This window comes from Rhea americana, unplaced genomic scaffold (assembly GCF_003343005.1).
Source record: "Rhea americana isolate MKP2758 unplaced genomic scaffold, rheAme1 scaffold_392, whole genome shotgun sequence".
NCBI lineage: Eukaryota > Metazoa > Chordata > Aves > Rheiformes > Rheidae > Rhea > Rhea americana.
This window is the reverse complement of record NW_028186526.1, coordinates 414,356-426,880: the sequence shown is the minus strand read 5'-3', so window position 1 is coordinate 426,880 and position 12,525 is coordinate 414,356. Positions and strand designations below refer to the sequence as shown.

General features: G+C 39.1%; 1 protein-coding gene across 1 annotated transcript; it reads right to left on the bottom strand.

Moving 5' to 3' along the window:
• Positions 1-2,419: 2,419 nt before the first annotated feature.
• On the bottom strand, positions 2,420-11,412 carry COQ2 (coenzyme Q2, polyprenyltransferase). The gene is made up of 7 exons (XM_085313678.1): positions 11,194-11,412; positions 10,691-10,857; positions 7,563-7,684; positions 7,240-7,325; positions 6,289-6,422; positions 5,668-5,856; positions 2,420-2,981 (listed from the first exon to the last, which is right to left on the bottom strand). The coding sequence occupies exons 1-7, from the start codon at positions 11,387-11,389 to the stop codon at positions 2,826-2,828; spliced, it is 1,050 nt and encodes a 349-aa protein (XP_085169804.1). The 5' UTR covers positions 11,390-11,412; the 3' UTR covers positions 2,420-2,825.
• Positions 11,413-12,525: the final 1,113 nt, after the last annotated feature.

The window sequence follows — 12,525 nt, the reverse complement described above, 5'->3', positions numbered from 1 at the left end:
TTGCCTTTGTAAGGCTTCAACCTTTCTGCTGCCTTTAAAAGCATTAGTTATTTTGACCGCTTGCAAAGGAACAAATCAGAAAAGAAAGGGGAGAAGAAAAGCAACATCCAACATTGCAGGAAGTACTTCCAAAGAACACTGCTTAGCTGTGCAAAATCACAACAGCTAATAACGAAACTGATGCTGCTTAGAGATAGGTATATTTAATAATTTTACACCAGACCTTCTTTAAACACAACTGAGTGTGTGCTTGATTCTTGGAGACTCAGAATAGAATAACTTGGGAGCACAATGGAAGGAGAAGAGACATGCATATGTATCTGCGTGCAAATACAAACAGCCATCTAGCCAGAAAATGGTTCGGCCAAGTGTTATTTCTTGCACTTATAAAATGTCTTATTTCTGTATATTAATCATAAAATGATTTGGAATTAACACAGTCAATAGGATAGCCTATAAAAAATATATATGTATATTTACAGCTTTTATATAATGAACTTAAAATACAGCTGGGGGCTATCTTTGTAATAAACCACATTTAGAGTTGTTTCTGGGAAACCACCACAGAAAACATGCAACAATTTTAAAGCTTAGGGAAGGGCTGTTTTGAAATTTGAATTTTTATTCTCATTTGCTATGCAAAGAAAATTAATTACAAAATAAATATTTGATTATGACAGGTTGTCACTGGAGAAAGGACCCTAGAAGTTTCAAAGGTACTACAAAATGTGAGCATTCCTCAAATCAGAGTTAGTTAAAGACACTTTAATATGTTTAAAATGGATAAAACTAACTTGTCACAACCTCTCTAAGGTAATATATAAGTAATAAGGAACTGATGCATGCTAATTATATCATAAGACTTGTTTTTTGGTTACTAGCAAATGCCTAATAACTGAAGTTCAACATCAAACTGGGTATGTCCAATTCTCCCTCTACTAAATGTRTCTTTGTCACATAATTACTCAGAAACTTCTTGCTCTTCATATTTAAAGTATTTTTCTCCATCTTAATACTTTCTCCACTGAAAACTTATAAATCAAGTGCTAGAACAATTTCTGCCTAACGCCCTAAAAGGCCCTAAAAAAGTTATGYTTCCTGACATTTTCAAGTACTTCTATTGTATATGCAATCAGGAAAAAAAAGATTGTATACAATTTGCTCAAAAGATCTTTGACATCATTTATTAGAAAAGTAAGAGAACACAAAAGGAAAAAATAGAAGAAAACTTAACAAAGTACACTGTAAAAGGAAGCAGCATATTAAAAAAACCTAAAGTCAAGCCCAGCCCCAAGAAAGACTTTCTGTAACCAGAACTGTTTACTCATTACAAAGCTATCTCACATTGCTGCAATAGGAAATTCTTAACCTGTTACCATCACCAAGGAAAAATGAAAGTTAACAAACCCTGAACGTATAGCTCTGCACTGACATGTCTCTCTGACATACCACTTAAATAACCCTAAAGTATGATAGTTCATTTAAAGGCAGAGCAGTTCCCTAGTTTGATCTTCAGCATGACTGCATAAACAGTTGTACCCTAACACTAAAGGAGGAGAACTGAAATAAGGAAAGGTCATGTGAATACCGTAATGACTTTAGCTACCAAATACTCTGTATCATCAAACTGCAGCTCCAAATGCAGGCATGCGCAAAACTATCTGGAAAAAACTTTACTTGCRTTGCCTACCATGATTAGCTTGAAGTAAACTCCACTCTCATTTTCATAGAACAACAGTGTCTGTTGCTTCTTGCATAGAAACTAATTCCAGACCATATAGTGCAAACCTTTCAATATCATGAGTCAATAAAAAGCAGAACTGCTATGCAAATTACGTAACTAATAGAGCTTAAAAGGTTAAAAATACGTAACAGTTTGGAGCTATGTAACTGTTAGCCTGCAGTTGTTATTTTTTTGTTTAGAGGCGTACTCCTATAAACATGTTCTTCCTGCAAGATCAAAAATAAAGATAATAAATGTAAGGTAAAAGGATTAGAATAAAAGATGATGTTCACTTTGCAAGATGAATTGGTAGCTTAGAGTCAATTACTGGTCATGCACACATTGCAAGGTTTCCAGGCTTTTCTGTTTTTAAAAGTCAAAAGGTCAGTAGTCCATGTTCAAATTGTTCCTGATAGACTAGCTCAGCTTACTCTGTGCCAGCAACTCTGCAGAAATCTGTTGCTCTTACACAACTTAGAACTGCTGCCAGCAATCACAGCAAAAACAAAAATATGATTTTAAAGTACTCTTCTACTGACTTATTGTTTTGGACAACATATGCACACAAAAAACACACACACAGAGTCCTGACAACTTCTGAACATCTCAGGATAAAAATAAGTTATGAAAATTATTTCACACAACAAGCTCCAACTCAAACTGCAAATTATTCATGTAATAAATCAGAACACCAAACACTTACAACCACATTTTATTTACATCACAAAATCACTCTGCATTTTCCACATACTGTAATCAATAGATATCTGCTACATTATGTATAAAATGTTGGGTTCACAGTCTTGAGAATTTTACAGAAGTTCACTTGTACTACACAGGATCAACATTTAAACGTTCAGCATCACCTGAAGCAGAGCTCAGCAGTTTTACTTTTGAAGTTTTTATGATGGTTAAAGTCATTCAAGGATAATCACAATTTATACTGTTGGTTAATTTCACTTCCATATTTTTAGAAGTAAGGAAAATGTAACCAGCTGTCATAAATAAATAGAATAAACCAGAAATGGCTGCAAGTGTTTTTACACTTATACCACCTTTATTTTTAACCAGACTAAAATATCAATATTTATAGTAGTTTCAGCTACCTGTTTTCTAAACGGTCTTCTTCTGTTTTGGAGTCTTTTCTTTTCCAAAGATTTCCAAGCATAATCCCTATGAAGAGCAGAATTCCTACCGTACGATTTGAAGTAAACTTCTTCCAACAGTCTTCAGGTTTGTCTATATTCAAAGTGTAAATCTGTGAAAGTGTAGAAGTACAGTATAATATTCCATCGTTANAAAAAAAAAAAAAAAAAAAAAAAAAAAAAAAAAAAAAAAAAAAAAAAAAAAAAGTCTGCACCTTGAAAAACTGAATCTCAAATTCTAAAGTCTACCTGAATCTCCCTAATAAACAGTAATACTCTGTGCCTACACAGGTTTTCGTTGCACAAGTGGTATCTACATTGACCTGACAGTTTTATTGAATTAGAGCATACAGCAGAAAAGTAAAGTATTTCATACAGACATGATTCCTGGACCTTCCCAGTGAAACACATCATAAACAGTCTAAATCTTTAACTGTCTGGCCTGTTTTTTTAGAAACATAAAAATATCTAGGCATGCAAACAAGTCTTTCTGAGATTTTTCCTCAACAGATAGGCATCTAATTCTTCAATGGGAAGTTAAAAGAAATGCTATCTCCTTGTACATTTTGGAATTTAAAACATAAAATGGTGGCCTATGTTTCAGTAGAAACAAGCCAATGGAGAGAATGCAGTGAATCTAGTTAACTGTAATGCACAAGAAGCTGCCTTGTCACACAGGGCTGGTTTAATCCAGTTGCTCTTAAGCGCATTTCTATAATTCTGTTGTGCATCAAAAATTAAACACAGTGCAAAAGCCTTCTCGACAGAGTGACAGAGGAAATGTTAAACAAAACAGAGGAAAGGATTAGTAGTACAACCCCGCCCAAAATACAGCAAAGCCACACACCCAAAACTTTGCAACTCACCCTCTGAAAAAGTCAAAACAGAGAGCACCCAACTAAAAGAAACGAAAGTTAGCCCTTCCTTAATGAACCCATTTCTCTACCAGTTGTGGTTTCTGCAGTTGTGTGGAGAAGACAGGGCTGCTTCATGAACCCGAAACACTGTCCATGAGGTTCTAAAATACGGTGTTATCCACAACCTTAAAATAATCTGCAAGCCCCTCAAGCGCAGATTTAAAACACATAAATTTGAAACACTGAACTGAGAAATAAAATTCAACAGCAGCCAAGTCATGAGATGCACCTTTAGAAATGCACAGCAAATAGAGATGTTATTTTTCTGTTGGTAAGCTTCTTTAATAGGACRGAAACTTGTCATATCCATGACCTGAATTCCTCTATTTTTACTTAAGACAGTGATTCAGGCAAAAATTAAATGGTTTAAGAAAAAGCTAACCCTTGTTGCGGCTTACTGAGCTTTTTAAAATCAGTTAGATAACTGGATGTTCAAAAATGTTGAACAAAAAAGTAAGCATGAAAATGCTTATGTAGAACTAATATTAAAAAGATCACTCAAAAAGAAGAGCTCTTTGTTACATAGATTTTGGTAATCTAGAGAGTTCCTGTACAATCTTCTTCACTTAYATCTAGTAGATCTGCATCCTTGGGCATAAAAATCCTCTGTTTGTAGGAAACTTATCCGCATTTCTGCCAGAACTACAGTTTACAGCCACTGCTGGCAATTCAAACTTTGAATGAYTATACAGTGAAATGTAGCACTTTTTCCAAAGGTTTCTAAGCACAATCCTCGTGAACAGCAGTGGCTGAAAAGCACCAAACTGCCTTATCACAAGAATTCTCTTATACACAGTTATGTATAATATCTATAAGCCACATGAGCTTCCCACTAAAGTGCTACTTAAGTCTAGGGTGCTTTAACATACAGATCAGCTGCTGTTTTCATGCCWAGTTACATGTTCATCAAACACTTCGCTTCTCAGACTGCTTATAGTTTTACTATTTGCRATGCACAGACTCCTTAATTATCACTCACCTATTAAGACCAACAATTAATTTTCTATAGACTAGCTTGTTACTTCAATACTATACCAGACAGTCATTAATAATTTTAAAAATCATTAGGATTCAGAAAGAACAGAGTAAAAAGACCCTATTCACTTCCTTTTTGGACAAAGTTGATTTTCAGTTTTACTGTTTTTCATTAGAATTTCTAAACTAAAATAAATACAAGACTGAATTGAATTGTTCTCAGGTACAAAAGGATCTGTGAACTACAACAATCAATTACTAGAAAATTGTAATATTAACATCTGCCCTGGGGGTAGAGAAAAAGCCACGTGATGTTTTGTTATACTGTCAAATCCCAGACTGATGCGCTAGGGCACAGTAGAGGAATATTGTTTAGATGCACAATTAACCATCTCTGGAAGACAAGATACAACACTCTTTTTTTATACAGCTATGGCACAGCATGTTGTAGAAAAAATCTGCACGTGCTTGGTACAGTAGACCACTTAGCCTTTTAAATGAACATAATAGATTGCAATCGCAATCTTAATCATATGCCTAAGCCACAGTGAGAACTATATCRGAACAGTAAAAATTGCAAAATCTTATTTCATATTGAAAGTGGATCTAGCTACAGTTGTTACTGAAAGTGAGAAGTATTCCCTTGAGATCATAGCCAAAGTTCTTTCAAATGGGAACAGACTGAAGAACAGTTCTCTACAGTCTATGGGCCACTGGAGTTTCTCAAAAGCAATCTCTGCAAAAGGTACTGCAGAGAAGCAAGCTTACAGTTAGAAGGCTTAAATTCTATTTACAGGAATTTACAAGCAAATTTTCAGGTAGTCTGCAAATTGATAAGGGTTAAAAAGCAGTCTAGTTTCTTATCAAGAACTTCCACATAGAAAAAGTATAAATAAATCAATCAAACCTGGTGTGCTAAGTGAGCACCTACAGCAGCCACAGCTGAGTAATAAGGGAAAGTCTGGTTACAATTCATTCCTGCCATGCACAAGCCCAAGATCATTGCAACGCTGAAGCCACTGAGCCACTGCTTYGTATCTTCATTGAACTGTAACGCTGTTGACTTCACACCAATGAGGATGTCATCTTTCTTATCCTAAAACAAAAGAACAAATTGCAAAAAAAATCCAGAATCCAAATGTTATGTCATAAGGGAAAAAAATGGTCCTCGCTAAAATTACAAATGCTTCTTATTTAGGAACCCCATTTAAGCCTCTCTGTAGATCCCTAAATTAAAAGATTGATCCTCAGAGCTACTTTGGTACCCAATCGCTAATAGCATCATCAAAGTTATTTACACAGGGCATGTATGTGTAGGTACACCACACCAATTACACTCCAAATGCTGTGCATACTAGGTTGAATGTTTAAACRCGGAAAAAAAAAGTCCCAGGGACTTTTTATTTTTTCCTAGCTTAGATCACTCAAGGGTGAAGAACTGCAACAGGTTAGTACTGTTTGAATCCAAAGTAGTAAATCAAGCATGCAAATATACACAAATATCTAAAAGTTCCAACCATTACTCTACCTGATGAGCGTAAATGGTATCATATACCAGCGTCCACATAACTCCAGCTAAGTACAAAGGCAAACACACAGACCACTCACAAGACCCTTTGATGGCTGACCACCCAAGAAGGGCTCCCCAATTAAACGCAAGTCCTAAAAGCAGAGGGAGAGTTAAAAAAAAAAATCAATCAATCAATCAAAAAGAGCTAAAAGTGTGCCAGGAGAGATCTAAATTACATCTGTAGAATTAAATATTCTTTGCTTGATGGTGTATCAGGTGAGCAGGTTTTTCTACACACACTAGTATCTCTATTTTCTATCACATTTTTTCAGTCAGATAATAAATACAAGTAACTTGACATTAAATACACTGGACATGCATGGAGAAGTATACACAGCTACATATTTTTCCCCCATTTAAATCTGATGTCAAAAGCATAGGGAGAAATTTGCTTTTGAGTGTATTCAGACAATGCATCTAAAGTTAAAACGCTGCAAAAGAATACACAGCAAATGACAGTAATTAAGGGCTGAAAATCATAATTTTGACTGAAAAGCTGAAGGTAGCTGAAACGTAAAGGCAGGATATTGAGAGATGTCTTAGGGCTCCAGTGGAAATACAAGTGCAGACAGTTTCCCTGCAGTAGTTATATTAGAGACTGAAGACTGCAATGGAGGGCAAATGCACATTTAAGAAAGGTTTCAAGATAACCTCAAAACTACAGCTGATTCTGACGTGACAAATACTGTCTCTCAAGACAGGAAGAGAAATTGTTTATTAACAGAAAAACTAAACAAATCCTAATTCTTAGATATCTTATAAATTGTTGTGCTTCTGGCACAACACAACTTTATCTGTAAGGTATTTCTATGTTAATATATATAAAATCAGATGGCTGAAGTTCAATTTCTAATTTCTCAAACAACCTAAAAACTGTACCTGAAAACAGAAAAAACATTTTAAACTTACCCAAAACTAACTGTGGCCAATATGTTATTCTCTTCATCAGAGGATAGGTGATCACAAGAGACAAGGAGGCTGCTCCCAGAATAATACTGTAAGAAGTATTAAGAYGTTTTGTTACTTTCTAGTCTAAGAATCACAAGTCATTACACAGCACTGCAAGTGCTGTTCMTAGTACTGGACTGAGTATTTTACTTTCAGCTACAATGTAATGGTTAAATACCTCCTCTCTCTGTCCCCACCCACCCAAACCTCTTCTKTTGAAACCTCTGTTTACCACAGAGTCCAGAAATGAAATTTAGAAGAATAAAAGATCACTTATAAATCACCTGTAGTAATTCAGACACAGAAGCACACAAAGAGCCAAGCTAAGTTGTCCTCCAAGAAAAACAAAGGACTGAAAAGTAGAGATATCTCCAGCTGCTAGAGGTCTACCTGCTGTCCTTGCAACCTAAACCAAGAAAAAAAAATGTTAATACTAAATTAAGTAAGTTCAAATTTGTCATAAAATTAAGTGTCATGCCACTGGCATGAAAGTGAAAAAATAAAGCATAAACAGGTCACAAAAGGAATGAGACAGGGTTCCTCCAAGAATACTAACTCAGTGTATCATCACAACCATGAGAAGTATTTCTAAGCGATAATACTTCTAACAGAAGGATGTTGCCTTGAAAAATTAAAGCAGAAATAAAATGCCACTTACGTACAATGATATGCACATAAGATATAAGATGAGACATACTGCATGTATACAGAAATCTTGCATGTGAATTTTATTAACTGAACAAAAATCTTGTAAAATTTAAAAGGTTAAATGCTGAGAGCTAACTATCCCAATAAAAGAGGAGCAACTTTTCTGTGATCAAGGTGATTATGGTGATGATTTTAGATCCTAAAGATTCTGTGCTTCTCTATCACTGAAATATTAAGAATGCCACACATAGCCATTGCTAATAACAGTAACAAAAAAAATTAATTTAGCCCTAATCAGGGCATAGAAGAGTTTAGAATCTCCCTCAGGAGCAGAGAAATCAMGGCAAATAAAGGAAGAAAGAAACATCAGAACAAAGTGTAAAGTCTTTTAGTTTGTTTTTCCCCTGTCTCATTACTCAGTTACACCAAACTTCAGATACTGTTTTGGCAGTTTAAACAATGTTTAAAGGTTGTTACTTAAACATGCACATCTTAACAAATTTGTGACCAATTCATGATCCTGTGTTTATGGGATGTTAAAAAAAAAAGAAAAAAAAAAGTTACGCTTATCAAATGATCAAGAATATAAAAAACAAAAAACAAAGACATCACCGACATCACCAACATCACAACTCAACATTCTGTTATCAGTCTAGCCTCAAGCACACTATAGATTTGAGGCTTGTGGAGAAATTGCTGTTGTGGAAAAGTATTTAAAACCTTTACATTTATCCGTGAACGAAGTCATAATACCGTAATTCCATTTTGCTAAACACAATTCCCGCTCTGTAATATCATGTTGACACATGGAGTTGTTCATAAATGTGGAGCCCTAAACCATCCAAAGATACCACAAAACTGTACTGAATTATTTGTTTCCCACAGCATTAATGCAACACTGCTGTTAGGACAACTTCACACATCAGACGAGCTCATTATCCTGTCACTTGCCAGCACCAAATACCCCAAACCTAAGAAAAAAATATAAGAACAGGAAATAGCACAAGCAATTATCACCCTTCACCAGGATACTTTCTGAGCCTGCACCTGTGTATATTTCAAAATCTGACATTAGGCACTCACTGCCTTTGGTTCAGACAATTTTTTCTTCCCTCTTGTGAACAAAACAGAGGAGAAAATGACAATAAATAGAAAAGAAGATAYGTTCTTAACTTTAGCATGATAATGGTCATTTTCATGAAGAAATTAAGGATACCAAAAGAAAATCCGCTCCTGAAAATTTACAAAAACCACATAAACGGTTCTTGAGTAAATTGTAACTTGCAAGTCACAGAATCACAGAACAGTTGAGGCTGGAGGGACCTCTGGAGATCATCCAGTCCAAGCCCCCTGCTCAAGCAGGGGCACTTAGAGCACACTGCACAGGATTGCATTCAGGCGGTTTTGAGTGTCTCCAGAGAAGGAGACTCCACAACCTCTCTGGGCAACCTGTTCCCTCACAGGAAAGAAGTTTTTCCTCATATTCAGATGCAACTTCCTACATTTCAGTTTGTGCCCGTTGCCTCTTGGCCTGTGGCTGGGCATCAATGAGAAGAGTCTGACCCCACCCTCTTGACACTCTCCCTTCAGATACTTATACACATTGATAAAGTCCCCTCTCAGTATTCTCTTCTCCAGGCTGAACAGGCCTAGCTCTTGCAGCCTTTCCTCTTAAGAGAGGTGCTCCAGTCCCTTCTTTATCTTTGCAGCTCTCTGCTGGTCTCACTGCAATAGTTCCATGTCTCTCTTGTACTGGGGAGCCCAGAACTGGACACAGCACTCCAGATGAGGCCCCACCAGGGCTGAGTAGAGAGGCAGGATCACCTCCCTCGACCTGCTGGCAACGCTCTTCCTAATGCACCCCAGGACACCATTGACCTTCTTGGCCACAAGGGCACATTGCTGCCTTATGGTCACTTTGTCATGCACCAGCACTCCCAGGACCTTCTCCACAGATCTGCTTTCCAGCAGGGCAGCCCCCAGCCTGTACTGGTGCACAGTTATTCCTCCTGGGGTGCAGGGCCCTGCACTTGCCCTTGTTTAATTTCATGAGGTTCCCCTCTGCCCAACACTCCACCATGTCCAGGTCCCTCTGAACGGCAGCACAGCCCTCTGGTGTCTCAGCGGCTCCTCCCAGATCAGTATCATTGGCAAACTTGTTGAGGAGGCACTCTTACACTTCATCCAGATCACTGATGAGTAAACTGAGCAAGACTGGGCTCAGTACTGACCTCTGGGGGGCACAGCTAGCTACAGGCCTCCAATTAGACTTTGCACCACTGAGCACAACCGTCTGAGCTCTGGCTTTCARCCAGTTCCTGATTCACCTCACTGACAGCTCACCTAGTTATAAAATGTAGCAGACAGGTTATTTATTTTACTCTGATTTACAGCAGAGAGTTGAAAAAATAAATATATTTTGCGCAAGTACTACATTCATCTGACATCATATGATTAGCTTACACAGAGGTACATATTCTAGAAGACTTACTATAATCCAACATAAAGTAATAAAAAGATAAAACAATTATACCATTCTAGTATGAAATGTAGACAAATGAATTGCATCTCAAAGAGAAACATGGAAGAATTTCCAAACTGGGGGAAAAATGAATTTGCATGGAGTACTACATGCGCTTTGGGCATGAAAGTAATTATCATGTTCTAGATGAAAGATTTATTTTGTTAAATAACCAACAATTCACTTCCTTATCAAAYGTTATGAGCCTGCCTGGACTTTTCAAGTCCACAGTGACTTCTCTACCTTTTTGTCATAGTCCTGATCCCACATGTCRTTAATTGTGCAGCCTGCTCCACGCATCAGAACTGCTCCCGTCCCAAACAAGGACAGCATATACCAGTCTGGAAGACATCCCGGCTCTGCTGCCAGGCCTATACTCCAGGTGCACGGCAAATATAACAACCACGTCCCTGGGAGAAAACAAAACAAAACAAAAAACAAMAAACACGGGAAAGGATTAGGGAAGAAATGATGATAATCCTTGAAGAGGGAAATGCTGGAAGAATTTACCGGCGCTTCCCGCGCCAGCTTTCCTGCCCACAGCGTCATTGTGGGGGGCGCTGCCTCCCGCCCCCCCCCGAAGGTTTGCAACGGCCCCAACGGTGGGCGCAGCCCCTAACGGCGTGCGGCAGCGTCGCCATGGCGACGACGGCCTCGTCGCCATGGAGACCACGCCGTTACGTCACCACGTCGGCGCCGTCGCCATGGCTGCCGACCCCGCAGCCGCCCCACCCCGCCCGACTCACCGACGGGCTGGTGCAGCCGCATGAGGCGCAAGTAAGGCCGCACGGGGCCCGGCGCGGCGCGCACCAGCTCCGCCGCCGAAAAACTGAGCGGCCGCGGGGGTCCCGGCGGCGCTACAAGGCGGCGCGGCGGGAAGGCGGCGAAGGGCGGGCGGGCGGCGCGGAGGCCCCGGCCCAGCCGCGCCAGGAGCGCCGCCATCTTCCCTTCGCCGCCGGGCGGGGCGGGACTTCCGGCGTGCTGGCGACAGGCGCCGCCGGAGCGCGCATGCGCAGAGCGCCGGGCCTGCGCGGGGCTGCGCTCACGCGGGTGAGTTTCAGTGAAAACTACCCGAAGAGTATAAATTAGTTTAATAAAAATATTCAWATGTAAAACTCACATACACGCGTTAAAATAAACAAAGCTGTTWGGAAGCTCTAAAAAGAAGCTGCCACGCAAAGAATAAAATTTATGTCTAGGTTGTAACAATATTGACAGATATTTTTYCCCCCGTCACCTTACGCTGTGTGTTTACTTCTGCTGTTGAACTTGGACAACGTGAAGAAAAAAAAGCCCATCCAGTTTTTCACCTATATTACTTCCTGGTATATAAGCCTTAGCACACTGCTCCTACACTGGAGATGCAAATATACCTTTGACGCATTTGAAGTTAGACATAACCTACAAATTGGGGCAGTTTTTGATGCCAGTTTTGTAAGCTTATCATCAACGTTGTGTTTTTAAAGCCTTTTCTATTTTTAAAAAAATCAACCTCCTTGCCTCCCTGCACCGGGACTCCCTTTAGCTGGTAGCACCTTTTTAAAGCGTACAAAGGGAAATATATTTGTGTGTTGTTTTCTTCCTCCGTGCTCAAATTATCACAAGGAGATGGGAACAGCRTGGTTATATTTTCACGAGTGGATGCAATCAAACACCCGAGAGAGACCACAGCTGCACTTTGAACTCTTTTGCTCCTTTGCGCATTTACCGTGTGTTTATGAGAGAAAAAGGAGCCTGTGGTACACYGAACCTACAAAAAGGTGTGAACGGAGATGCGTGCGCAGAGAGAAAAATAAGTGTCTCGGAGAGCTGGCCACGAGCAGAAATGTCTAGCTGAAACGTCTCTCTCCCCCCAAAAGGAGTCTTTACGTGGCTTTACGAGGTGGCTTCTGCATCCCAGCGGTGCAAAACGGGTTGGTTTATCTGGCAGCCAGGTTTATTCTCAGCATGCTACAAAGGCTGCTGAAAGCCTTCTGACGACTTCAGTGGCTTCAGGCTCCCGTTCCGCTCCCATTCCCTTAAGGACGGGGCAAGAGATGCTCAATCAAAAAAAAAAAAAAAAAAAAAAAATCAGCCTT